The sequence below is a fragment of the Zalophus californianus genome, chromosome 16 (assembly GCF_009762305.2).
Source record: "Zalophus californianus isolate mZalCal1 chromosome 16, mZalCal1.pri.v2, whole genome shotgun sequence".
NCBI classification, from domain to species: Eukaryota; Metazoa; Chordata; class Mammalia; order Carnivora; family Otariidae; genus Zalophus; species Zalophus californianus.
In genome coordinates this window covers 61,047,298-61,074,524 of record NC_045610.1, presented here as the reverse complement: position 1 = coordinate 61,074,524, position 27,227 = coordinate 61,047,298, and the positions used below count along the sequence as shown (strand labels likewise).

At 66.4% G+C, this 27,227-nt stretch overlaps 1 protein-coding gene across 3 annotated transcripts in view; it reads left to right on the top strand.

The window, feature by feature from the left end:
- AATK (apoptosis associated tyrosine kinase) overlaps positions 1-27,125 on the top strand; it is a 33,707-nt gene extending 6,582 nt beyond the window's left edge. Inside the window, exons 2-16 of one of the 3 annotated variants that reach the window (XM_027626029.2) lie at positions 10,726-10,859; positions 13,439-13,473; positions 13,580-13,727; positions 15,445-15,520; positions 15,932-16,011; positions 16,444-16,562; positions 16,674-16,839; positions 17,658-17,791; positions 18,896-18,980; positions 19,059-19,180; positions 20,952-21,101; positions 21,577-24,226; positions 24,365-24,521; positions 24,689-24,874; positions 25,945-27,125. In XM_027626029.2, coding sequence (XP_027481830.1) covers positions 10,726-10,859; positions 13,439-13,473; positions 13,580-13,727; positions 15,445-15,520; positions 15,932-16,011; positions 16,444-16,562; positions 16,674-16,839; positions 17,658-17,791; positions 18,896-18,980; positions 19,059-19,180; positions 20,952-21,101; positions 21,577-24,226; positions 24,365-24,521; positions 24,689-24,874; positions 25,945-25,985 — 4,283 coding nt within the window. In that variant the 3' untranslated portion in view covers positions 25,986-27,125. The remainder of the gene's footprint in view (positions 1-10,725; positions 10,860-13,438; positions 13,474-13,579; positions 13,728-15,444; positions 15,521-15,931; positions 16,012-16,443; positions 16,563-16,673; positions 16,840-17,657; positions 17,792-18,895; positions 18,981-19,058; positions 19,181-20,951; positions 21,102-21,576; positions 24,227-24,364; positions 24,522-24,688; positions 24,875-25,944) is intronic. The other 2 variants (XM_027626031.2, XM_027626030.2) reach the window with 2 other exon arrangements.
- Positions 27,126-27,227: the final 102 nt, after the last annotated feature.

Below are 27,227 nucleotides of genomic sequence, written 5' to 3'. Positions count from 1 at the left end.
ATGATCCACGTTCCAAAGGACTCACCCCTTCAAAGCGTGTACTTCAGTGGGGTTTATCATGCTCATGGAGTTGTGCAACTGTCACCACCAATTTTATTTTTTATTTTTATTTTTTCATTTTTTATTTTTTTTAAAGATTTTATTTATTTATTTGAGACAGAGAGAATGAGAGAGAGAGAGCACATGAGAGGGGGGAGGGTCAGAGGGAGAAGCAGACTCCCCGCCGAGCGGGGAGCCCGATGCGGGACTCGATCCCGGGACTCCAGGATCATGACCCGAGCCGAAGGCAGTCGCCCAACCAACTGAGCCACCCAGGCGCCCTGTCACCACCAATTTTAGAACACTGTGTCCCCGAGGACAAACCCATGCGCCTTGCCAGTCCCGCTCCATTCCCTGCCCCCCGGCTCATGCAGGCATGGAGGGGTCGCCCCACAAGGACATGTCACAGCAGCAAACCGTGCAACGTGGGTCTTCGTTGTCTCCCCGGGTTCGTGTGTCGGGGCTCACTCCCAGCACTCGGTGTCCGCCTTCTCACCGTGGCCGATCCGGGCCGCGGCTGCCCGACTGCCCGGCGCCTGCCCACCCTCCCCCCCCCCCGCCCCGGTCCCGGTGGAGATCTCTTCCGTGAATGCGCCTCTGAGCCTCTCCCTTATCACCTTGGGGGGTAATCTATGTATTCTGGGACCAAGCCCTCAGGCAAGTACGGGTGTCGTGGCCGCAGAGAGTGCCGGCACGGGTGGCGCGTCTTTCCCAGGTCCGAGCTCCGCGGCACCACGCTGGTGGCTGGATGGGCCACAGTGGGAGATGGCATGGCAGGAGCCAGCCAACACGACTCATCAAGCCCTTCCCTTCCTCTCTTTCTCGTTTCCAGCATTTGGGCCATCTTGTTTGTTCTGGGAAGAAGCCTGAAGAAGCCCCCCACCCCCACCCCCCTGAGAGGCAGCTTCTGCCCCGACCTCTGGGTTGGCACTCGGGTCCTCAAGGCCACTTAGCCTTGGAGGCGGTTGTCCCGGCCCCTCGGTGGGGCCTGCTCTGGGCAGGCAGAGCTTGGCTCCTTTTGCCAGGCCCACAGGCACATTCCTGCCTGAGGCTGAGGCCACCCCTGGCCTGGGCAATGCTCCTGCCACTTCCCTTCCCCAGCCGGCTTCACCCCAACTCTGCCCCACGTGGGGTCCAGGCAGAAACTTGGTACCAAGGATGGCAGGAAATCGGTGGCTGGGGCGAGTCTGAGCCTGGTGGCCCCTTGGTCTCTACCAAGCTGCTGTCCCCCAGTGCCCCCTGCCCTGGCCACGCTCAAGAGAGGGACTCATTTATCCAGCTCGGGTCCCTCGGGGTGACCTGGTGTCCAGCACGTGTCAGGGCAGGTCTCCAGGTGAACAAAATGGTCAGGACTGTCACCCACAGGCCCCCAGGGGGAGTGGGGTCCCCGGGCATGCATGTCTTGCAAGGACAGGTGGACGAGGCTGGGGGCCGAGTGGGAGGGGCCTTCGTGCAGAGGGGCCCTTGTGCCAGTCAGAGGGGAATGTGAGGCAGCACCCGCGTTACCCGCGCTCACCCAGAGCCCCCCAAGCCCCCCACCCCAGGACCAGCCACAGGGGGGCGGTCCCCATAGTGCGGGGCGTCTCTGGTGCCACTGGTGGTGGCCAGGCCTGGGCTTTCTCATGTGTCACTGGACAGTGTGGAGATTGTGGAACTTCCTTCCGTCCCTGTGTTTGTGACAAGCTGGCCCGACGCAGGGCGGGGCCGGGGCAGCTGCTGACCTGGCCCTGTGGTGGGTCCTGGGGCGGGATCCTGACGGAGCCCCTGGGGCTGGCGCACCCCCAGACGGCCAGTGTGTGCTGCCGAGAGCGTGTGTGCGTGTTTGGGTTTGCAAGTCCCTGTGAGCATGTCTGTGCCCACGCAGGTGGTTGAGTGTGAGGACGTAGAAATGTGTGGTGGGTGTGCATGGGTGAGAGTGTGAACACGTGTAAACGTGTGCATGTGAGCAAACGTACGTGCATTTGTGCGGCAGTGTGCGTGTGTGTGTCCCCCTCCCCCATTCTCTGGAAAGAAGGCCCTAGGCCCCCTTGGTGCCCCCCTGCCCCTGGGGAGTTACAGCCCGAGGGTCCCCTTCGTGGGCTCTGGGCAGGTTTCAGGTCCTGACCCACACTGACAGTGGGCAGGGGGGCTGACACCGGCCGCGCCAACTGCCCAGCCGCCCCGGCATGTGGTCCGGGCTCCGGGAAGGAGCCCTCCAGGTGAGCGGCTGCCGTGACCCCACGTGGCCCACGGCCGCAGCCGCGCCAGCCGACCCTGTGCACCCGGCGGGGCGGCCCGGCCGGGCCTTTGAGCTGCGTGTTCACGTCAGGGGGCTGGCGGGCTCCGGCTCCCGCCTTAGCTGGCCCTCCGCGCCCTGGGACCCTCCGCGTGCCCTCTCTCGGGGGAGGCAGTGCCTTCGCCTCTCATCCCCAGCCCTCTGTCTTTCCAGATCACCCGCTCCCCAACAACCGCCGGCCTTGGGCCTGCACGCCTCCGGCGCCCTCTGTCCTGCACGCAGTAGGCGGCGCCCTGGTCCGTCTGGCCCATGAGGAGACCGGGCCTCGGGGCTGAGGAGGAGTGAAAGGTTCTGGGGTGGGGGCAGTGGGGCACAGTCTCCTCACCCAGACGCCCCGTGGGCCTCTCTGCCCTGCTGGGGGGTGGCGCCCGGGCCTCTGCGGAGTTGGGGTCCTGCTGCGCCCCGGCCCAGAGTCGGGTTCGGAGGTGGGGAGGGTGGACCTCATTCCCCACCTGGCTGTGGTCAGATGAGCCTGGCGGCTGTCCGCGCTGGTTCTGGATGCAGCGCCAGCTCTTGGGGGAAGTGGCATGAGTCCTGCAGGTGTGGCTTTCACCATGGGAGGCCAGGGGGCCGGGAGGGAGGTGGGCGTGCTGGGGCCTGGGGGCCGGGAGGCCGGGGTGTCTGACCCCGCGTGTGTGGGCACGTGTGCTCCGGCCGCCGCTCCCACCCCCGCACCGGAGCCTCCCTCACAGACAAGTTAGGGCTCCGTTTCAGTCCCCGGTCTGTCCTTTCATTCATCGGGCTGGCCTCTGAGGTTTGGGGGAAGGGAGGAAGCAGAGGGGCCTGGGTCCCGTGAGCGAGGCGCCCGGCCACACAAGTGCGAAGACCCGGTGGAGGGTCCCGGAGTCCCGCTCGGGACTCCCTTCCTCTTGGAAGCAACTTCTAGGTCTGGGCCCACAGACAAACCTTTGTGGAGAGCCTCTGCCCCCCAGGCCCCCCAGCCCCAGCTCTGCCCACAGCATGGCCTCCCTCCTGTTTGCCCCCCAACCCGCCCTGGGAACCCCAGAATCCTGCGGAATCCTGCTGCTTACTCCGTCCAGGGGCTGGGAGGTGAGGGCGTCAGAGGCCTCTGACGGACCGCCACCCCGAGTGCTGTTTGCGGGCCTCATCCTGTTAACTCAGCAGAACGCCCTCCCGGCTGAAGTTCCTTCCTGTGCAGGACCCCGTTTGCGTCACCAGGCGGGCACGGGGGCAGGTGGACTGGTGCCAGGGTGTCCTCAGATGCCTGGCCGAGGCCCCACCCCAGGCCCGCGGCTGACCCTGGGGCCTGAGTCCCCGTGGGCTGGGCGGCTGGGTGCCTCCCAGAAGGAGCCCAGGGCTCACCGACTGGGCCGTGCTGGGGGCCCCCACTGGAGGAGTGAGTTCCCTGTGGTGTGGGCAGCTGGGCTGTCTGGCCCCGATGGGCAGGAGTCGCTCCTGTGGACGTGGCCCCTGTCCCAGGAGGGTTTGGGCAGCTCCCTGAGGGGACGGGGTGGGACGGGAGGCTCTGGGCACCTGGCGGCAGAGGAGTGAGCCAGCTGTGGGCGGGGGTGTTGGGAGCCCTGGGGGCGGGCAGGGCTGGCCCTTCCCTGACCTGACCTCCACCGTGCCCGAGTGCTCACTTCACGCCTTCTTAAGTGGAAGCGAAACTCGCAGAACATAAAGTGAACCATGTCAGAGCAAACAATGGGGCATTCAGTGCGTTCCCCGTTCCAGAACATTCTCCTCACCCCACAAAGACCCAGTGTGCTGCGCACAGCCCCCCCCCACCCCCAGCCCCGGGCAGCCGTGCACTGGCCGGCTCTGGACGCCCCACACCAGTGTGGCCGCGTGGCGTGGCCCAGAGCGGCCGCCACTTTCCCGCGGTGTCACCCGTGGAGGACGCAGCTTCCCGCTGTCCACATCCTTTGCCACACTTACTTCCCATCACAAAAATCATGGCCGTCTTAGTGGGTCAGATTGCTTGCTTCTTGTTCAGAGCGGCCGCCGGGCGGACAGCAGGGTGGGGCCCCTCCGGAGGACCCTAGGGGAACCGAGGCCCCTGGCGTTGAGGCTGGAGGGGTTGCCCGGCCCTGCCCTCGCTCCGTCAGAGCGGTTCCTGAGCGTTGTGTGTCTCAGGTCCCCCCGGGATGCCCCCTCAGGCGGAAGGGACGGCGAGGGGAATGGCCAGGCTGTGGACTAGTGGGGGTCCGTGTGGAGGGCTCGGAGGGGGCGTTGGGGGGGTGGTGCTTTTGAAGATGGCTCTGGTCCTGGGTGAGGAAGGGCCTGGCAGCTCCAGACCCCCGAAGTTTGGGCAGGGTCCTGGCTGTGCGGGTGGTGGTCGGTGGCTTGGGCAGGGCTGGATGAGCGGAGAGGGAGGAAGAGTCTGGGGGCAGTTGGGGTGTCTGGTTCGGGGAGTGGCCGGGCACGGGTCCAGGGCGCAGGTTTGTGATGCCCAGGTCCACCGGAGGGCCGGGCTGGGCCCGGGTGGCTGTGGGGGTCTGGAGCCCGGGAGGAAGTGCTGGGGCCACGATGGGGTCAGGAAGGGGGTGGCGGCCCAGCCTGGGCCCACTCGGGGCTGAGGAGGGGGGTCCGGGTCAGGACAGCGAGGTGGGTGCTGAGAGGGGCGTCTGTCCCAGGGTCGCCCAGCACACTGTCCTCTCGGCGCTCTGGAGACAGGGCCAAAATTCAAGTCCCCGGGGTGGTTGGAGCCAGGATCGCCGCCCCTTCTCCTGCCTGGTCAAGGCCACCTGCACCTTCCGTCTGTGTCCCCATCACGTCCCTGGGGAGAGCTCACCGACCTCCGTCTAGGTGACTCCCCGGGGTGGGGCTTGAGTGGGGGGGTGGGGGTGGACCCCAAGACTCGCTGATGCCAGGGCTTTATTCTGCACGTGCTGGGGCCGTGGGGGGTCTTAAAAATGGAACGATGGGATTGAGAGTGAGCGATAATTACGTAACATTATACACGTTTGATTCTAGACGGACTGCATGCTTATGGTAGGAGATACAAACTGCAGACAACTAGAAAGAACTCTGCCTTCCAAACAAGCATCTTCGTAATTTGAGATCTTTTCTTCCAGGTGGTTTTTTGTTTGTTTGTTTGTTAACATAGTTGTGACCCGGATTTATAAATGTTTCTGCATCCTGCCTCTTGGTTTCAGCTTTATCGAGGTAGAACTGCAACAGAGTAAACTCTGCATGGTCTTTTTTTTTTTTTTTTTTTAAGAGAGAAAGTCTGTGAGAGAGTTTGAGTGCGTTGGGGGTGGGGCAGAGGGAGAGAGAATCTCAATCAGACTCTGTGCCGAGTGTGGAGCCCGCCGTGGGGCTCGATCTCATGACCCCAAGATCATGACCTGAGCTGAAATCAAGAGTCGGACGCTCAAGCAACTGCACCACCCAGGCGCTCCTAAACTGTGCATTTTTGAAGTATGCCCTTTGAGAGGCCTCATGCGTGTGTTTGGGGGACCCCCGAGCCTGTGGCCCCACAGTCACGTAACTAACACCTCGTGCCCAAACGTGTCCTCGAGGCCTTGCTGCTTCTAAGTAGCGTGACGTTGAGCTTTCCTGGTTTAAAACTTCTTCAATTCACTTTTTATGGTTTCCTTTGCGGATATACCAGTGTTTTTTGTAATCCTTCCTTTTTTGGGGGACCGTTTGGGCTGTTTTTTGTTATAAACGTCACCGCAATGAACATCTGTGGGAGACATGCTTCCATCTGCACTGGTAACGCACTCATTCCCGGGTTCGCTTTTGTTCTGGGTTTCTGTGTCCTCCTGTCAGTCTCTTGGTGTAAATTCCCAGACGAGGGATCACTCGGCCAACGGGAGGGCCGACCCCCAGGGGCAGCTCTGCGGACAGCTCTCCTGCTTTCCCGTTGCTGCTGGGATGTGCGCACAGGGGACCTGGCAGCGGGGTCTGGAGCGCGGGCTGTGGCCGGGGACGCCCTCCCTCTGGAAGCCAACGTGGCGTTTTGGGTCGTGCTCCTTTGATTATGGACGAGGCTGAAACTCTTCTTGTGGGCTTTGCTTAGTTGGCTTGTTTATGGTGTGGGGGGGGTCTCTTAAGGGGCTTTTCTTATTTTTTGCTTATTGTGGGCCCTCTGTAGTCAAGACACCAGTCTTTTGATGTCTGTTCTGTAAATCCTTTTTCTCGGTGTGCTATTTCCCTTTCATCTGGGGCTTGTGTGGAACACATGTTTTTATGGAGCCAAACCCACGATATTTTGTGATTCCCTCCATTGCTTTGAGCGTAAACATTCTTCTCCAGGAACCTGCTGTCTACCTGTTCCCCTCCGTGCTGCTATAATTTGACTTCGCCGTCCGTCTGAGGTTACCCTGGTGTGTGGTGAGGCTGCTGACCCCTGCGCGGCCCCTCACTGCCGCCGGGCCAGCCTGGCTCTCGGCGGCTCATTCAGCCCCTGGCGTCCCGCGTCTTCCTGGTGACACCCAGTCGCTTTTAACGATCGCAGATTTCTCACGTGTGATCAGCTCCAGGCCAGGGCCCGCCCTCTGCTCGGTTTGGCTTCCTTCACTTGAGTAGAGCTTCATCCCCATAGGGTCACAGGACAGGTGCTTGGAGAGGGAGCGGGGAGGGGATGACCCCGTCATGTGACAGCCCCGCCCGGACGCCACTTACCTGCTGGCAGACACCAGTCACATTTTCCATTTATGGGAGGCCCAGCCCTGCACCTGGTTCTGTTCTGAACTGTGCTCTCCACCCTTCTCCCACCCACCTCCCCGGAGACGCTCTGTCCCCTTCGCAACCTGGAAGGGAGAGCTCGGTACACAGCAGGTGCCCAATAAGTGTGAGGTGCTGTACCTAAACGTGGCCGTGCGGCTTTACAGAGCGCTGTACCTCCTCTGGAAATGACCGGCCGGCCGCAGCACTCGGGCCACCCGGCCGGGGAGGAGGTACCCCATCCTGGTGCGGACAGCGGCTGCCGGGCCTGCGCTGTCCCCGTCACGGTCTGCACTGCTTCCGCGGGGTATGCAAGCAAGACGGGGTCCCCACGCAAGCACAGCTGCGGAGGCAGGACCTGGGGCGGAGCGTGGCTGGGAACGCTGGGTGGTTCTGGGCGGTTCTGCTGGGCCGAGGGAGGACCCGGTTCGCGGTGGAGGGACGCCGGGGAGCGCGGGTGGGGAGGCGGCTCCCCCCCCCCCCCCCCCCCCCCCCGGTGCTTGCAGCGTGCTCCTCAGCTTCTGCTGTTACTTCTCACGTGTGTTTAATTTCACGAATGTGTTGGCGTTTACAACTTGTGTTTTTGCACAAAGGAGCTGCACTCTGGCCCCTTCTGTGTGGATTCCTCTGATTCCAGCAGAAGCCTCATAACAATGGAAAAGAACCCTTCTTATGCCTGAAGTGGGACCCGCCCGGACTGCGAGGCTCTGGGGGTGCAGGGGTGAGCTCTAGCTGCTCCTTCCAGGACGCCCCCGTGGGGTTTTCCTCCAGAAACCCCCGGCCCGGGCCCCCTGCCTCCTACAGCTGCCCCGTGGGCTATAGTGGGTTTGGGCCCACTTCAAGGGGTTTGGGTCCAGGGTGCCTGAGGCTGAGGCTGGAGGCCAGGGGCAGAGGCTGAGAGTGGAAGCTGAGGCTGGAGGCCAAGGGCAGAGGCTGAGGCTGGAGGCCAAGGCAGAGGCCAATGGGGGAGGCTGAGGGCAGAGACTGAGGCTGGAGCCCAAGGGCAGAGGCTGAGGCTGGAGGCCAAGGCAGAGGCCAAGGGGGGAGGCTGAGGCTGGAGGCCAAGGACAGAGGCTGAGGGTGGAGGTTGAGGCTGGAGGCCAGGGGCAGAGGCTGAGGCTGGAGGCCAAGGGCAGAGGCTGAGGCTGGAGGCCAAGGCAGAGGCCAAGGGGGGAGGCTGAGGGCAGAGACTGAGGCTGGAGGCCAAGGACAGAGGCTGAGGGTGGAGACCAAGGGCAGAGGCTGAGGGTGGAGGCTGAGGCTGGAGGCAAAGGCCAGAGGCCAAGAATGGAGGCTGAGGCTGGAGGCCAGGGGCAGAGGCTGAGGGTGGAGGCTGAGGCTGGAGGCCAAGGACAGAGGCCAAGAATGGAGGCTGAGGCTGGAGGCCAGGGGCAGAGGCTGAGGCTGGAGGCCAGGGGCCGAGGCTGAGGCTGGAGGCCAAGGGCAGAGGCTGAGGCTGGAGGCCAAGGCAGAGGCCAAGGGGGGAGGCTGAGGGCAGAGACTGAGGCTGGAGGCCAAGGACAGATGCTGAGGGTGGAGACCAAGGGCAGAGGCTGAGGGTGGAGGCTGAGGCTGGAGGCAAAGGCCAGAGGCCAAGAATGGAGGCTGAGGCTGGAGGCCAGGGGCAGAGGCTGAGGGTGGAGGCCAGGAGCAGAGGCTGAGGCTGGAGGCCAAGGACAGAGGCTGAGGCTGGAGGCCAAGGGCAGAGGCTGAGGCTGGAAGCTAAGGGCAGGGGCTGAGGCTGAGGCTGGGCCTCCTGAGGTAGTCCTGCCCAGCAGCGGTCTGTGCAGCCCAGAGGGCTGGGCGGTGTTGAACCATGGTGCCTGCTGCCATCCTCAAGGGCCCAGGGGGCCAGAAGACCAGCCCCAGGCTCCAGCACCTGCCAGGGGAGGGCGTGCAAGAGCCTGTGTGCAGTGGAGGCAGCGGGAGGGGTGTGTGCTGCATACCCGATGGATCCCTGTGGCTGGGCTGCATCCCTGAGGGCACTGGCTGCTTCCTGGGGTGCGGGGAGCTGGGGCTCTTTGGCCCTGGGCAGACTAGCGGTGGGCCGCCGCCTGTGGGCTGTGTGCTGTGCGGTGTGGGAGCCCAGTGAGGGACCTCCACACACCCACACCCCAACTGGCCTTCAGAGGCCCTGTGAGGGTATCTGCCTTGGGCCCCTCGGGGCACGGGGACATGGCCTGTGGCTGCCCTCCACGCGGGTCTCCTCCTGGGGCAGGCTGAGCTGGTTTCCCCTGCGCGGTGACCCTGCCCTCCTTGTCCTCCAGCCCTGCCCGGCCCCAACTACCTGGGCCCCTCTTCCCTGTGTGTGGGTGTAGGGAACGAGCTCGGAGACCTGAGCAGAAGTCTAGGTTGTGCTTGCCATCTTCCTAGGCCCTCGGGCTCACACTGCCTCCAGCAGCCCTCCCAGATAACTTAGCTTGTAGCCCTGGCTTCCTGTGTGGGTGCAGAAGGCACGGGAGCAGAAGCACATCAGTCAGAGGTCAGCTGTGCCACCTTAGGCAGGCTCCTCGCTCTCGCTGAGCCTTCATTTCCTCCTGTCCAGCGGGGACAGGCCTGGGGCGTCACCTCAGTGGCCAGTTAGGACCCCGTGAGGCCTCGCTGAGACCAGGTTTGACCTGAACTGATGGGCCTGGCATGGCAGGTGTGCTGGGTTGGGTGGCGGGGTGTTGAGGAGTCAGCTATGGGGGTGCTTGGTGGGAAGGCAGAAAACCTCCAGGGGCCACACGGAGGATGGACAGACAGGTCTCTGGGGCAGGGCGTGCACTTCAGCCAGCGCGACAGGACGGGAGGGGCAGGCCTGCCTCTGACTACGCCTGGGCTGTCCGGTGAGCAGCAGACGAGCCGGGCTCCCCAAAGCCCTGGCTCAGCTGGGGGGTGGGGGCAGCCCAGAGCCCTAATTTGGGGGCCATCCTTACATGTCAGGGGAGGCTGGCATGCTGTCCGGGCACCTCTGTTCCCGCGTCTGGTGAGGGTCAGCCGTGCGGGGGCTCTTGTGGACCCGGTGCTGCAGAAGGGGGGGGGGGCCCGCTGTTCCCAGGACAGAAACAGCACCAGGAGGGCCCTTGGTGGTCACTTCAGCAGGAGGGTAACTTGGACGTGCCAGGCTGCGTGCAGGAACTCTGTGCCCAGCCAGTGTGGTGCCCCCTTCTTGGGGACAGTGAGATCCCCCTGGGCCTCAGGGAACAGACAGCCCTCCTGTCTCAGGGCGCTGACCCCCGGTCACACAGAGCCTGGCACGCGGTCAGCCCCGACACCTCCCCCGCTCAGCGGGGCCCCGTCTCCCTCCTGGCCCCTTGGGGTTCTTGCGGCGTTTACCGCGCTCAGGGCTTTGGCAAAGTGACCGCCCCTGGGGAGGCGGGGGGACCAGAGTCTGGAAGAGACGTGGAGGGCAATTTCCCATGGCCCCGAGACCCTGACCTCATGGAGGGGTATCCGTGAGCCCCCAGAATTGGGACCTGGGGAGGCTCCCGCCGCTTTGCCAACCCCGTATCCTCTGAGTGAGGCCAGAGCGGCTCCCAGTGGCCATTCTGGGAACTGCTGCGGCGGCGGCTCCGCAGGTCCACCTGCTCTGAGCCTGGGGACCGGGGCCGTGGGTGGCAGGTGTGGCGGGTCTCAGAGCAAGGGGTCAGGGTGCTGAGGCTCAGGCCTCTGTGAGTCGGGGTGGGCTGGGGAGTCATGGGTTCGGCTGGCCCCTGAGTGCAGCTGCTGGGACAGGGTGAGCATGGGGGAGCAGGTCCTTGGAGGCTGCCCTGTAACCCCGTCTTCCTCGGCAGACGGCGCCCCGCTCAGCGAGCTCTCCTGGTCGTCCTCCCTGGCTGTGGTGGCAGTGTCCTTCTCCGGGCTCTTCACTGTCATCGCCCTCATGCTGGCCTGTCTGTGTTGTAAGAAGGGTGGCATCGGGTTCAAGGTGAGGGCTGGGGGGTCCGAGGGGAATGTGGACGGGATCCCAAGAGCCGGGCCCTCTTGTGCCCACTCAGTGCTGAGCTTTCCCCCTCCTGGGGTCACCTGCAGGCCATATAGACCTGGGACCCCGCAGCCTCTCCCCTGGGGGCTACTGCGAACAGGAGGGGCCTGGAGGCTTTCAGGGACCCCAACCCACTATCGCCCCCATTTTGGGTCCCCTCTGTGTGGGCGTGGCCTCTGAGTGCTGTGCACAGTTCGGGCGCTCCGGCACAGTGAGGATGGGCCTTCTTGCAGGGGGCCCCCGGGGTTCCTGAGCCAGTGTGCGAGCAGGGGGCTCGCTTCCCCAGAGGCCCCTGACTTCCTGGGGGAAGAAGTGCCCCCGATTACTCGAACCAGCAGCCGCCCAGACATGCTGCCCCCGCACAGAAAAACCACCTTGCCTGCTGGAGTCACCTTCCTTTGGGCGTCTTTCACCCCACAGGGAGGGGGCTGTGTGCCGGTTCTAGAAACTTCCGGGGTGACGGAGCTTAGGCTAAATGCACTGTCTTCACTAATTTCCATCCCCCCCCCGCGCCCCGGGTTCCATTCCCAAGGGGCCTGGGCTGGATTCTAGGGCTGAGGCCGCTCCTGAGGATGGTGGCTGAGGGGCATCCCTGGGGGGCTGCCCCCCAATGTCCAGTTGCAGCTCTGAGAGGGGAGGACCAGGCGGAGAAGTTGACAGCTGAGAACCCCGACCAGAGGCTACACCCGCCCCCCGCCCACGTGGGCTGAGTTCTTGCCAACTTAGCAAATAGTGCGCTGGCCTGTGGTCATTCCATGCCCTTCCCCACCGCCCCCCCCCCCCACAGCTGGGAGGGTAGATTCCCGGGCCTGGCGAATTTAGGAGGGGCGGGCCGTCTTGTGGCCCCCATCAACGTCCATACTAAGTGGCCCACGCCCCAACCGTGTCACTCCCAGTTTAGAGAAACAGCCCCTCTGCTCCGGAGCACCATGTCCCAGAGGGGGCCTGCAGAGGCTGCCCTCCCAGATCCCTCAGTGGCTCCATGGCAGGGCTGTGGCCCTGGGGGCTGCCGGGTCCATGCTCCTGCCCACGTTCCCTGCACCCTGCCCTGGGGAGGTTGTCTTCCTGACCTGCAGGCACACCGCGGCGCACCTGGCAGGATCCTGGGGCCAGAGCTGCGAGGTCACGGGGGTGGGCGTGGGGGACCTGGTCTGGGTCGGCCCCTCCTCCGGGTGCTGTGAGAACAAGGCCCCAGACAAAGGCCAGCCTCGGCCCCTCCTACTCATGCCCTCTCACCTCCCGGAGAGCATGGTGCCCAGAACATTCCAGCCCCAGCGCGCCTGGGTGGGCGGGCCAGCCGGCACCAGGGGCTGGGCCTGGTCGCGAGGGGCCCAGGGCTGGGCACCCCCGTGGAGCTTGCCGGGTGCAGGGGCCGGGCGGCGATGCTCACGCTGTGCTACCTGATGGCCCGCTCTGCTGGCACGATCCAGCGGGCTGCCAGGCGGCACCGTCAGGTATGGGCCGGGGCCAGGGCCAGGTCTGATGGGAGCGGATGGAGCTGCAGCTGCTGCGGATGCCCCAGGGCCCCAAGGGTGGGCTCCGGGCCCCGGTGAGGGGAGGCATCGCAGGCACCGGTCCCCTTCCCCCTCGCTGGGTAGGGACCAGGACTGTCGCACAGGGATGCCAGCAGAGGGCTTCCGGGAGGAAGGAGCGTCCCCGGGGCACGCAGGGCCAAGGGACAAACCTAAGCGCCCTGGATCCCGGTCAACCCAGCTGTCCACACGAGGGGGAGGGCTCTGGGCCTCATTTCCCCACCTGGGCAGTGGGCTTGTGGGCTCCAGGGATGGGAGCTGCTCTTGTTTCAGTAGGAGAGGATTTCTGAGACTTTGGCTCTCCTCTGGAGTGTGCTCTGGACCTGGGGGGAGGGGTCTTCCCCATAGACAGGTGCACCAGCTGCATTTCAAAATAGCAGTCCTGCCAGGTGGGGACCAGCCCCAGGCTGCAGGGCCAGGCTCTTAAGGAGCCCTGGGAGCAGACCCCGCCTGGGTCAAGGTTCAGGGCAGCCTGCAGGCAGATGGCTATATGGAGGGCTGCGGGTGCCTGGCCTGGGGGGTGGAGACGGGGGTGGGCTCCTTGTTCTGGGCACTCAGGAATGCTCCTTGTCTGGAAGGGGCAGGCTGGGGGGGTGATGGAGCCCCTTTCCCCGCTCCCCAGCCCTGACCCTGAGGTTGGGATCACTGGCTGTTGGGGGGAGGGGTGGCAAAGAGGAGTTGGGGGCACAGACAGGATGGGCCTCTTGGTCTCCTGTCTCGGGCCCCACCCCTGCCCATGTGGGGCCCGCGTTGCCCGCTGCTGGGGGTGGGCTGGGCTGGGCAAGGTGCCCACACGCTTGAGGCCCCCCTCCCCATGCCTTTGGGAGGAAGATCACCCTCCCCTACAACCAACACAGGACAAAGCCCAGCTCTCTGGCCCTCCAGGGCAGCTGGTGCCTCTGGGGGGAAGGAGCGGGGTGTGTTCTCTGCCCTGAGCAGTGAGAGGTTGGGTGGAAGGGGCGGCTAGCAGGTGCCCCAACTCTGGGTCAGGCGCCCAGCCTGCTCCACCCCCAGCTCCAGAAGAGGTGAGAGCTCGGTCCTTTCTGAGCTGGGCCTGCACCCCTCGGCCCTGTGCCCCCATCCCTGGAGCGCTGAAGTCACTGCCCGCCGGGCGCCCACCTACCGCTGCAGGAGTTTGAGAATGCCGAGGGGGACGAGTACGCCGCCGGCTTCTCGGCACAGGGCTCCCCTGCCACAGGGGCTCAGAACGGGCCAGACGTGTATGTCCTGCCGCTCACCGAGGTCTCCCTGCCCATGGCCAAGCAGCCGGGGCGCTCAGGTGAGTGATCCCCCCAGAGAAGCCTGGGCGGTGAGCACAAGGGGTGATTCAGGGTCCGGCCTGGCCTCCGGACTCAGCAGTCAGTGCTCCCGGGGAGGGGGCGGCCAAGGGCTGGGAGGTGCCCCCTTCTGAGCAGGGGGACTGTGGACAGGCTTGGGTCAGCCTTCTGCCCGCCGCCTCCCCCACCTGGGGGCTGCTGTGCAAAGGGGCAGTCCGGGCACCAGGGACAAGGGACTCCTCTGCTGTCCTTGGATGCCGGACCCCAGACATCCCCCGCAGCGCCGGCTGGCCACACGGGGACATGGGCTCCATTGTGCCCAGTGGGCGGGGCCCACCTACTCAGGGAGGAGGGGCTCCTTGGGGCCCCCTCTGTGGGCGGGGCCCTGAATGGGCCTTTGACTCGGGCCTTGGGGAGCAGGCAAGGACCTCTTCCCATGGCTTCCTTGCCCTGTCTCCCATTTGTTCCCCATCCTGGGCTCTCCCCCCTCCTGCACCAGGGTGACCACCCAGAGGGCAGGTGTGGGTCCAAGCTTGAGAGGGTAGAGGTCAGAGTCCAGCTGGCCTGTGAACCCGTCTTCCTGAGGCTGGTGCTGTGGGAACCCCTCGCTGTGGGGGTGGGGCTTCCGTGGCAGCCTAATCTCAGGTCCCCTCCCTGGAAGCTCCTCGGCTAGGCCTGTGCTGACCCCCAGCCCCACCCGCGGCACCGAGGGAAGGGGTCAGGCCCTGCGGGGGCTTAGGGGGCACCAGGCCTGTGGTGCTGATGATGGGCAGGCCCATCCTACCTGCCCGGTTCCATGCCTTCAGGCCCATGACCTGGATGCTGCCCATTCGGAAGCCCGGACGTCATCAAGGCCCTGGTCTGGGTCCTCAGAGCAGCCCCCGGGGCTACCAGGGTGTCACCCGTCACTGTCCAGCCAGCGTCTCCTGGGGGGGGGCGTCAGCGGTCAGGCAGGAGCCAGGGCCTGGGGCTCGAGGGCATGTGTGTAGCTACCAACTGACCTGAAAGAACAGCCCCTAAGCCCCCGAAGGGGGTGCTGCTGCAGGAGGGCCCCCGGACCTTCCTGGATGGCCGTGGGGGTCTCTGGGCCTGTGCCAACCCTGGACACTGGTCACTAGGGGGGAGCTGGGGCTCATCCCAGGGGACACTGGCCCCCCTGCCCAGCCTGGGCCTGTCGCCCACAGGCAGTGTCCGGGACCCCGGCTTCTCCCACCCCTCAGGGGGCTGTCCCTGAGGGTGGGGATCTGGGGCCAGGAGACGGCAGTGACTGCTTGTTTTCTCCATTCCTGTAGCTCACGCCGCAGGTCTGAGGGGTACTCCGTTTCTGGGGAGGGGAGAGATTTCAGGTGATGCAGGGGGGCAGCCCACGTGGAGGTCAAGGGTTAAAAACCTGAGTGACAAGGGCCACCCCTCGAGACTGTGGAGGACAGTACAGCCAGCGGGTGGGGGCCCAGGGGGAGGAACCCTGAGGCTCAGGGCCCAGCGGGACCCCCCTAAATACCACTCAGCATCGAGGTCAACATTCCCCGGGAGCAGCCCCCCGTCCCCGGGGCGCTCCTGGCATCCTAGGCCCGGCCCTATCCCCCCATGCCCTCAGGGTGGCTGGCGTGGGAGCAGAATTCGGGGAATCCCTGGGGCACGGGGCGTGAGTGGGCTCGGCAGCCCCAGCCCTTCCTCCGGGGCCCTCACTGACCCTTCGTCCCTGCTGACCTCACCCAGCCCAGGCGGCAGGAGAATGGGCCCAGTGTGTTCCGTACGGGGCTGTGCCAAGCAGCCTCCGACAAAGGAGCCTTTGGTGAGCCTGGTGCTGGAATGCCAGCCTGTGGCAGGGGTGAGGGGACGGGCCTCCCGGGCGCCCCCCTCCCCACCGGCTTGGCCCCGGCCACACTGCCCGCCTGGCATGGCCTGTGCGCTGGTCTTGGCTCCAGGCCCTGCTGTCTTCAGCCTGGCGTGTCCCTGTAGTTTAGGGACCAGCCTTCCCAGACCCACCCAGAAAGATGCCCGGATGCGGCTTGCAGGCCCACGGCTCCCCGGGGCAACAGGGACCCTGCCTCTGATGGCAGCCCCCAGCCGTGGCCCCTCTCTGGGGGGCTTAGGGCAGCTCCCCCGAACAAGCTGAGTGGGCAGCCCCTGGAGGGGCCTTGGAAGGGCAGATGGGGGCAGCGACAGCCCGAGCTGGGGTTCCTGAGCCCCTGCCCTGTTACAGTGCAGCTCCTCAGGTCCACAGACCTGGGCCGGCACAGCCTCTTGTACCTGGAGGAGGTGGGCCACGGCTGGTTCGGGAAGGTGAGTTGCTGACCCTGGGCGGGGGGTGGGGGTTGCTGACACCATGGGCCCCCCCTCTTGCCTGGCAGGAGACCTGCTTCTCCTGGGAGCTGCCACAGCCCTGGGGACCTGTTTCCTGCTGTCCTGGGGCGTCCCTTCTGTGCAGGCCCTGGGATCAGATGCTGGGAGGCGCCTCTGAGAGGGCTGGGTTGGGGGACAGTGTCTTGGTCCTGGCTGCTCCCTGACCCCCAGGCTGGGGGTCCCTTCTTCCTCACGGCAGACCCCCAGAGAGAGCTGAGAACAGCTGGGGGCCTCGGGATGACCACACAAGAGAGAATGTTACGGCCGGGAGGGGGACCCTTCTTGCAGGGGAGTAAAGCAAGCCTTCCAGGTTCGGGGCTGGGCGGGGTTAGCGAGGAAGAGCAGGGATGGAGGCTCCGCCTGCCCCCACAGGTGTTCCTAGGGGAGGTGAACTCGGGCATCAGTAGCACGCAGGTGGTGGTGAAGGAGCTGAAGGCCAGTGCCAGTGTGCAGGAGCAGGTGCAGTTCCTGGAGGAGGCTCAGCCCTACAGGTGGGTGGCCCCCAGGGCCGGGCTCGTGGTGGGGGCGGGGGCTGCTGGGCACGGGGCCCTGGGAACAAAGGCAAGCTCTGTGCTGTCCCTGCTCCTCCCCTACCCCTGCAGAGCCAGCCCCCCTCCCCGCCCGCCCGCCCCCTCCTGCCCTGAGTCCGAGTCAGGAGGGCAGCCTGTTGGCTCCTGCAGGGCCCTGCAGCACAGCAACCTGCTTCAGTGCCTGGCGCAGTGCGCGGAGGCGACGCCCCACCTGCTGGTGATGGAGTTCTGCCCCATGGTGAGTGTCGTGTCCTGCTGCTTCGCACCCCCTGCCTCCCCCCGGCAGGCTGCTCAGCAGGAGGGCCCAGCCTCCCCACAGAGGCCGATCGGCTGAACTGGGGAGCCCTCGTCGCCATCCTGTGGGCCTTATGTTCCCCCAACAGTGGGACCTGGGGGGCACGCCCCGCCGCCTCCCCGAGGCGGCCTGCGCGGTAATCTCGGCTGCTGCGTCCAGGACCCTGCTGCACTCCGGGGCCGGCCCGGCCGCCTGTCCGGCGCAGAGACGCTCTCCTGTGAGCTGCTCATCTCCGCCTCCTAGGCCTCACGTGGCCTGTTTTACTCCCGGTGGTGTGACACTGCCTGCAAGATGCCCGCGGGCCCCTGCCCCGGCCTTCCCGGCACGCTGGACCCCACTGTCTGCTGCCGTGACTTCCTGGGGCTTCCCCAGCACGGCTGGGCCCTTTCTGGAGCCGGGCGGTGTCAGCAGGTTGGGGATTCGCCAGCAGGCCGTTGGGTCCTCTGACCTGTGCTCCCACCAGGCTCGGCGTCGCCGCTCATGTGGCCTGTCTGCTTGGCAGGCACGTGGGCCCGGTGGTCTATACCCAGGACGTGGTCTGTGCCCAGGACGTCGTCTGCGGGGACCGCAGAGAAAGCGCCCTCTGCCCGTGGGGTTGTCCTACTGAGGAACAGCCGCTGGGGGGCAGACTCAGGGTGGTGGCTGGGGCCACCCCTCCCTCCGCTGTTAGCAGGCCCTGTGTGGGGAGGGAGGGGCGGGGCAGCGGGCTTACGGGGTCCCTGCTCCCCGCCGGCGGGTGATGATGCTGCCCCTCTTGGCAGGGGGACCTCAAGGGCTACCTGCGAAGCTGCCGGGTGGCGGAGTCCATGGCGCCTGACCCCCTCACCCTGCAGCGCATGGCCTGCGAGCTGGCCTGTGGGGTCCTGCACCTGCACCGTCACAACTACGTGCACAGGTGAGGCGGGGCGGGGCTGCGGGCTCTCTGCGGCCTCCCCTGCACAAACGGGCACCAGCCTTGGGGGTTGTGTGAGGGTTAGCTGGATCTTTATTCAGCCTCTAGGGACCGTGGTGCAAAGGCATCTGCTGAAATGGAAGACAGACGGGGGTGTGGGGGTGTGGCGGACACCTGCTTCTGCAGGATGTCAGGCTGGCCTGGGCAAGTTCACAGCAGGGCCTGAGGCCCGTCCTCTGTCCCCGGGGCGGCCAGAGCCACCCGGTGGCCCCACACGGGCCCCTGCTCGCCTCTGTGTCCTGTAGGCCCTCTGGGGGCGGCTTGGCTCTGTCCTGCTTCCCACCGTGGCCTGAGTGGACCAGGGTGCACTGCCAGCTCTGGACGCCGCACGGGCCGCCCTCCCCAGGCACGTCCCGGTGCCCCCGGACGCCGCACGGGCCGTCCTCCCCAACAACATCCTGGTGCTGAGTGATGACACATGTAACTCCAGCATCAGTGATTTTGTTGAAGAGGGCAGCTGCCAGCCTCCCGACCTGCCCGCCGGGCCCACCCAGCCCCAAGCGCAGGCCCGTCCGCGGCCCCTGGTGGATGTGCGCTGACCCCACGTTTGCCGTGGTGCCCTGGGCCCCCAGACACCCCTGTGTGAGCCGGGCAGGGTCAGGATCCCCTGGGAGACTGGGGATCTCAGTGTCTCCACCGCTGAGGGTGCGGGCGTAGTGGGTGGGAAGAAGGACTGCAATGTGCCTGGCTGGCTCGCCTCCGAGGGGTGGCTCCGCGGGCTGGTGGGAAAGAAGCAGGGGCAACAGCTGGGGTCAGGAGGGAGGTCTAGCCGTGGGTGGGCCGTGCCTTCGCTGAGGGCCCCGTGGCACGCTCCGGCCTTTTCTGGACTGTAACGTTTGAGGCCCTGTCCACGTGGGCCCTCCAGTGTGCCCTCCAGTGTGCCGGGGGTCTGGCGAGGGCCTGGGGCCACACGCAGACAGGCTGCCGCTCAGACTCCCTTTCCCACCCACTCATGACAATGCCCTCGGCGACAAGTGGTCCAGCCCCTCCGTGCCCCGATGCCCCCCGCCTGGCCCTGCCACTGACCCCCACCCTCCCGCCCTCCAGCGACCTGGCCCTGAGGAACTGCCTGCTCGCGGCCGACCTGACAGTGAAAATCGGCGACTATGGCCTGTCCCATGGCAAATACAGGGTAAGACGGCAGGGCCGTGCTGGGGGTCAGGGCCAGCCGTCCGGCAGCCCGTGGTAGCCCCGTCCCCTGTGCCCGCAGGAGGACTACTTCGTGACCGCCGACCAGCTGTGGGTGCCGCTGCGCTGGATCGCACCCGAGCTGGTGGACGAAGTGCACTGCAACCTGCTGGTGGTGGACCAGACCAAGGCCAGCAACGTGTGGTGAGTGAGAGCCCGGGTGGTGAGCCCGGGGGGCCGGGGGTGAGCTAGAGGAGGGGCCCGGGGGGTGAGCGGGGGCTGGGGGTGAGCTAGAGGAGGGGCCCGGGCGGTGAGCGGGGGGCTGGGGGTGAGCTAGAGGAGGGGCCTGGGCGGTGAGCGGGGGGGGAGGCCGGGGGTGAGCTAGAGGAGGGGCCCGGGCGGTGAGCGGGGGGGGGGGCCAGGGGTGAGCTAGAGGAGGGGCCCGGGGGGTGAGCGGGGGGCTGGGGGTGAGCGAGAGGAGGGGCCCGGGCGGTGAGCTGGGGGGGCCGGGGGTGAGCTAGAGGAGGGGCCCGGGGGGTGAGTGGGGGGGCCGGGGGTGAGCTAGAGGAGGGGCCCGGGGGGTGAGCGGGGGGGGCCGGGGGTGAGCTAGAGGAGGGGCCCGGGGGGTGAGCGGGGGGCCGGGGGCGAGCGGAGGGGGCCGGGTGGGGAGTGAGGGCCCCGGGGGCGCTGTGAGGACACGCCCACAGGCCTTGCCTTGGCTGTCGTCCAGTGCCGTTAGACCTTGTGGCTGCTGGGCTGCATGCAGGTGCATGTCCGGCGAAGACACAGGGCCTGCAGGCCCGCCAGGCAGCAGGCGACCGAGTCCCACCTGCCTTACTCGTGCGATGACACGCTTATCTGTCCGACCTCGTTGCTCTGTGGGAGGTGGTCACTTCTGGCTCCAGGGGAGTTCATGGGGCTGCTGGGACCACCTGCAGCTGCCCGGTGCCAGTGGCCCATGGGCCTGCCCCTCCCAGGATCCCCTGAAACCCAAAGTCGCCAGGGTCTGAGTACACATTCAGGTTGGAAAGCCCGCTGGGGGTGGAACGGGCTCTCCAGATGAGACGTGGGGCCTCAGCGTGGCACCTGCTCTCTGCGCAGGGGGCTGGAGCGCTCCTGTGACAGTGGTCTGGAGGCGTCCCCCTCGTCCTGAGCACCCAGCACCAAGCAGGGCACGGAGGGGGCACTCAGACTCAGTATTCAGCCTCCGGGGGCTCTGCCATGGTGGTCTCTGTCCCTGACTAGCCTCTCCTCCCCACCCCACCCGCTGCCCAGCTCCCCAGGCCCGTCTGGCCTCCCTCCGCTCCCAGTGAGCCCTCAGAGCCTGGACCCGCGGATCCCCCCTCCTTCCTGAGCACGCCCGAGGCCTTTACCCACAGCCCGTCACCACTCCATCTCCTCGCTTTCCCCCACTGGCCTAGCCTGCTGCACGTTGACGGGGGTCCTCCAAACAGCTCTGGTCCAGGCCACCTGACTCATCTGTTGCCTCACTTGATCTGTTCCTCCTGCTCCTGGTCTCCTGGGACAGCCTGGGTGGGGCCCCAGGGAGCTGGGTGAAGCACACCGGACGGAACCCTGCATGCTCCGGCCGCCCCTGCCCATTCCCTGGGCCCACCCTCTCTCAGCCTCACGGCCTTGGCACCACTGGTACCCTAGGACTGGGAGCTTCACCCCAGTAGCTGTTAGCCCTGCTACGGTGTCTGGCCTTCACCGTGGCTACGGAGTGAATACGTGAACAAGTGAATGGACTTGGGTTTGTGGAAAGGCCTGTGTGGCTTTTATTTGCCTAGATGACCTGGGCACAGACTTGGGCCTCGCCGGGGGGCATCCTGCCAGCTGCCTGAAGGAAGGGGCTGTCCTTTGGGAGGGGCGTCCCTAGGATGCCGGTGTGATGACAGGAGCTGCCCTGTGGTGGCCGAGGCTCTGAGATCCTGTGCAGCCACACCAGCTCCCCTGATGGCTGTCACCTCGGCAGGTCCCTGGGCGTGAGCATTTGGGAGCTCTTTGAGCTGGGCGCGCAGCCCTATCCGCACCACTCCGACCGGCAGGTGCTGGCCTACGCCGTCCGGGAGCAGCAGCTCAAGCTCCCCAAGCCCCAGCTGCAGCTGGCTCTGTCTGATCGCTGGTGAGGACCTGTGAGGCCAGCCTGGGTGCAGGGTCCCCAGCAGGAAGGGCAAGACCAAGGGGGTGCTCTGAGTCTGACCGCCTGGGTTTCCGGCTCACGCTGGCTCCCCTCTGGCCAGCGGTGACCTTTGGGACCTATCCTGTCGTCTACCACAGAAGCGGTCTCTTTACCCCAAACACAAACTCCCCTGCAGCCGGGGTGGAGATGAGCTCAGGAGAAAGGTGCCTCCGCCCACTGTGGGCTCCCAAACCTTGGAGCCCACCTTGGAAGACGTGGGGTCTCCCGTAACAAGTTGGAGGTTCTCTTCCCTGTCCTTAAGGGACTCTGAGTAGAAGGGGAGGCCCCCAGCCCTTCCTGCGGAGGGCAGGTCTGCTCAACCCTCCAGGGACTGGGGTCCTGGCTGGGCCGTGCCCGGGGTGGGGGGTGGCCAGGGCCCGCTGGGCAGGGGCTGAGCCCTGGGCCTCCCTCCCCGCAGGTACGAGGTGATGCAGTTCTGTTGGCTGCAGCCCGAGCAGCGGCCCACGGCTGAGGAGGTGCACCTGCTGCTGTCCTACCTCTGCGCCAAGGGCACCACTGAGGCGGAGGAAGAGTTCGAGCGGCGCTGGCGCTCCCTGCGGCCGGGTGGGGGTGGCGCGGGCCCCGGGCTGGCAGGCCTGGCTCTGGGGGGCGCGGGTGAGCTTGCGGCCGCCTCGTCCTTCCCGCTGCTGGAGCAGTTCGCGGGCGACGGCTTCCATGCGGACGGGGATGACGTGCTGACCGTGACAGAGACGAGCCGCGGCCTCAACTTCGAGTACAAGTGGGAAGCGGGCCGCGGGGCCGAGGCCTTCCCGCCGCCAGGGGGCGCAGTGAGCCCCAGCCGCGCCGCGCGCCCGCAGGAGCTCTGTGCCCCCGACGGCGCGCCCCCGGGCGTGGTGCCCGTGCTCAGCGCGCACAGCCCCTCGGTGGGTAGCGAGTATTTCATCCGGCTGGAGGAGCCCACACCCGCCGCTGGCCATGATCCTGACTGCGCCGGCTGCACCCCCGGCCCCCACGCCATGGACCTGCTCCCCAGTGGCACCGACCAGGACAATGACTCCGAGGGCAGCGCGGATGCCTCATTGGCCATGGAGCCGCTGCTGGGCCATGTGCCGCCCCCTGGGGGGCCCTGGGGCCACTGTGACTACTACCTGCGCGGGAGCCGTGCCCGGGACCTGCCTCGCACCCTGAGCTCGCCCTCGCTGGGGACCCTCATGCTGGCGGAGGCCAGGGAGGAGGGTGGCGACCAGGGCTCAGCTGCCTTTTGCCCACCCTTCTTGGAGGACCCGCTGGGCACGTGCCCTTCGGGGAGCGCTGGGGCCCAGCCGTCCCCGGGTGGGGAGGAGACGGGGGAGGCCGAGGCATGCAGGGCTGCCCAGCACAGACACTGGAGTTCCAACATGTCCGCTAACAACAACAGTAGCAGCCGGGCACCAGGTTCCTGGGACCCGGGATATGTGGGTGGCTGCATGGGCTGCTGCCCCAGCACAGGACTCACCCTACAGGTTGTCCCTGAGCTGAGCTGTCCCCTGACCCTGGAGGACAGCAGAGAGCCTCTCCTGGGGCCACAGGGGGCCTCCTCGGGCCAGGAGCTTGGCCGTTGCCTTGGCCTCTCTCATCTGTGTCCTGCTGGGGGCCTGGCACCTGCCGCTTGCCTGGTGCCCTCCTCCCGGACACAGGCGGCCATAAGCCGGGGTGACAGCCCCCAGACAGAGCCCAGGCTTGCTGAGGAGGCGGAGGGCTCTGCCAGACCTCAACGACCCTTTTCCTCTATCCCAGCCCCATCCCAAGAGGGAGCCCTGCTTCCTGCCGAGGAGGCCGGTGCCCTCGCCACCCTGCCTGCCTTGCCCATGCCTGCTGGCGGCTGGGAGGCTGCCCCCGAGGTAGCCCAGGGCCTGGACAGCTGCACTGGTTCTCCTGAGCTGGAAGAGCCAGTCAGTGAGGATGGGGACATGACAGAGGCCACTTCTGGCATCTTCACGGATTTGTCCAGTGATGGCCCGCCGGCAGAGAAGCCGGACGTGACACTGGCCTTCCGCTCCCTGCAGAAGCAGGTGGAGACGCCCGACTCCGTGGACTCCCTGGATATCCCATCTTCCGCCAGCGATGGTGGCGGCTGTGAGGTCTTCAGCCCGTCAGTTACTGGCACTCCTGGCGGGCAGCCCCGAGCCCTGGACAGTGGCTATGACACGGAGAACTACGAGTCCCCTGAGTTCGTGCTCAAGGAAGCACATGAACCCTGTGAGCCCGAGGCCTTTGGGGAGCTGGTCTCCGAGGGTGAGAGCCCCGGGCCCGAGACTCAGCTCTCCACCTCCCTTGGAAGCCTTGGCGAGAAGAACCCCTACCGTGACTCAGCCTACTTTTCGGACCTTGATACAGAGCCCGAGTCCACCTCAGGCCCCCAGGAGAAGGGAGGATGTGCCTTGGCCCGCAGGCTAGAGCTGGACCTGGAGAGCCCTGGGCTGCAGTCTGCACAGCCCTCCCCTGCATCTGGGGTTCCCGGGGGGGCACAGGGCACTGGCCCCAGGGAGGTGCCACCACTGCTCTTGCCGCCGCCAGGGGACTCTTCTCCAGAGCCCAGCAGCACGTGCCCGGAGAGCCCCAGACTGGAGCCTCCCTGGCCCCAGGGCCCTGCGCAAGGGCCTCCAGGTCCCAGCCCCGAGGGCCCCAAGGATTTCCTGCTGACCCCAGTCCCACTGAGCTCAGAGAGCCACCGCCCGGGCCTCCAGGAGGCCCCAGGACTGCTTTCCGGGCCCACCCAGCAGGAACAGATGGGGGGCCCCGGCGCCCCCAGAGCCCCACTCTGCCTGGCCTTGCCAGGACTGCCCACAGCCGCGGAGGGCCGGTCGGAGGAGGAGGAGGGGGACAGCGAAGACAGCGACGAGTCAGATGAGGAGCTGCGCTGCTACAGCCTCCAGGAGCCCAGCGAGGAGAGCGAGGAGGAGGCGCCTCCCGTGCCCGTGGTGGTGGCTGAGAGCCAGAGTGCGCGCAACCTGCGCAGCCTGCTCAAGATGCCCAGCCTCTTGTCCGAGGCCTTCTGCGAGGACCTGGAGCGCAAGAAGAAAGCCGTGTCCTTCTTCGACGACGTCACCGTCTACCTCTTCGACCAGGTGGGCGGCCGCCCTGGGCTCTGCGCGGGGGGGGGGGGGGGGGGGGGGGGGGGGGAGGTGGGGTGTGGGTCCCCCCAGGGGACGGGGAGCCGTGGGAGCCCCTGGCGACCGGGGCCACGGGCCGCTCTGACCCTCCAGGAAAGCCCCACCCGGGAACTCGGGGAGCCCTTCCCCGGCGCCAAGGAGTCGCCCCCCGCCTTCCTGGCGGGCGGTCCCCGCACCCCCGGCGCCCCGGGCCGGCCGCGCCGGGCGGATCGCTCCTCCGACGGCTCCGCGGCCTCCGTGGCTGAAGAGGGTGAGCTGGGGGCGGGGCCTGTCGGGGTGCGACGTCACGGGCGGGGGCGGGGTCTGCCGGGAGGGTGTGATGTCAGGGCGGGGGGTGCAACGTCAGGGGCGGGGGGCGGGCCTGCCGCGCGGGGTCGTGACGTCTGCGACGCGAGTGACTGCACCGTGGGCTCGCAGGCCGAGGGTTCGCGTGGGACGACGGCTTTCCGCCGACGCCGGCCCCGGAGGCCGAGCTGCCCGCCCCCGCCGCGCCCCCCAAGCCGGCCGCGCCCGGCCCCTTCTCGCGCTTCACCGTGTCGCCTGCGCCCGCGTCCCGCTTCTCCATTACCCACGTCTCGGACTCGGACGCCGGGTCCGTGGGAGGTGAGTCTGCGGCGGGGCTGGCGGGAGGGGACACCGAGGCGGGGCAGCGGAGAGGGCGGCCGGGAGGTCACCTGCTGGGAGCCGAGGCTCCGCGCTCATTATTTCCCATCTCCTGGACAAGGTTTTCAGAAGGGGAAACTGAGGTACGGAGGGGCCGGGTCACGCCCAGGCCTGTCTGTCCTGGCCGCCTTCTGGGGAGATGCAGTGGCCTCCCCCTCTCCCTCCACCAGTGGCTGGCCCAGCACCTGTCGGGGCCCTGGGGACTGGCCCTTAGACCGCACCCTCTTCTCTGGAGGCACCAGGCTGGACCCAGAGTGCCCCCCCAACTCTGCTCTCTGCTAGACCTTAGCCCCCACAAACCTGCAGCAGCCTCTGCCACCAGAACCTCCCCAGCCTCCGCTTTGGGCTCACCCACTGCCCAACCTGGCTCCTCTCGGATCCCATGGCGCTTGCCTGGAGGCACAGGTGGTGCTGGCTGAGGCGCCCAGCTCACACCTCCCTCCCTGCTCCTTTCCCCTGTGCGCCTCAGACCAGGCAGGCGCAGCCCTGCCGGGCTGCCCCCGACCCCGTGCCTGACGGGTGTGCATTCCTGCATCCCTGCGACACTTCTCTGGAAGCCCACCCAGAACAAGATCATTCTGTCCCCCAGGCGGACTCAGTTCCTCCTCCACTCCCCAAGCCTCTGGGGAGGGCCCGTCCGCTCACTGTGGCACACGGCGTACCCTTAGGGGACGCCTGAACAGATAAGCAGGTCACCAAGGAGGCTCGTTTGTGGTCCCGTTTGGGTCTCAGTTTCCCCACCTGTAAAAGGACTCAGACGGCATTTGCTGGGCTTGAGGGACAGGCCTGGGCTCTGGTGAAGCGGTGGGGAGAGCAATGGGTGCGGCTCCCACGGAGACAGATGGGCGGGCCCGTTGCAGTGAAGGGGCCTGAGGGCTGCAGCTCCAGCTGGTCATTTGGCCCCTTGGCCGAGGACGGAGGTCAGGTGGGAGTCCTGGGGCAGGGGACTCTCAGGAATCTCTGTCCCCGGTGTGTCTCCAAATGCTCATGTGGCCCCTCCTGTTTGCCAGGCCCTGTAGCAGGTGCTGGGGGCAGCTGTAAAGAGGCTTGAGGCCCGGGCGGGCCTCCTTGGAGCCCCTGCTGGTCCTGCTCCCAGCAAGGATGGTGACCGAGAGCGGGGACCTTGGTGGTCGGCAGCAGCTTCCAGCGCATTGGTGCCCCACACAGCGCTTTGGGGGAGCAGGGCAGGACCAGAGGCCTCCGCACCGGATGGCGGGGCAGCCCTGTACGCCCTAGGGGCAGGGTTTACCCTGGACGCTCGGGTTTGTTGCTAGCTGCTGGGGATGCCCTATAGCCTCAGGCCTGAGCAGCAGCTCCTTACCCTACAGCTGCCCCTCCACCCTGACCCTGCTAATGGGCTGCTTGGCTTCTGAGGCCAGGGGACCTGCTCTTGGCTGGGGGGTCTTGCATGCCCTGCCCACCAGTTCGTGTGGTGAGTTATAGGACGCTGTGTCCTCACCCCAGGTGAGAGAATGGCTACAGGCCCGCTGGGACGGCCCCTCTCTGCCCCCCTCGCCCCTTCTGCCTGGTTCTGGGTTTGCTCAATGCAAGAAGTGGACCCTGGGCTTGTGTGTCCCCCCCCCCACCCCCAACACCACCCTTACCTCAAAGTCTGTGGCCGTGTTTCCCTTCACTGACTTGGCTAGACCCATACACTCTCCCTCCCCGACGTGGTCTGGGCCAGCTCCCACCTGAGTCTGCTGCTGGAGCCCGGGCGGGTGGGTCAGGGTGGGCAGCCTGAAAGGTGTGGGGCTTCCCAGCCGCACCCTGGCCCGGCCACACCTGTTCTAGAGGTGCCTGTGGCTGGCTGGCATGGCCAGCCCCCCCCCCCCAGGGCACTGCCCAGCCCCGCCCAGCCGCAGGACAGTGGGGGGACTGCACCCCCACCGTGCGAGGGGCTCCTGCCTGCAGGAGTGGGGGCACGGGAAGGAGTGGGGCTGGGGGAAGCGGGGGGCAGGGCAGCGCAGGGAATATTTTTGTAACTGCTGTTGTCTGAGCGAGTGGAAATGGGATGATTTTAAGTTATTTGTTGCCAAAGAAACGTAAAGTTTATTGTTGCTTTGGGGGTGTGGGTGGGAGACTTGTTTTGGGTTTGTGTCTTTTGTTTTTGATTAGTTTGAGGCTTAGGATGCTGGTGCAATGATTTTCTTGTTCCTCTTTTGTTTGTTTTTTAAAAGAAATCAAGCTAAGGAAAAAAAAAAGCCTTTGTCCTAAGTGTTTTCTTTTGTGGTTTGCACATAAAGCGCTGGGCAGGAGGGGGCCTGGGTGGTGCTGAGGTGGGGACGCAGCTACC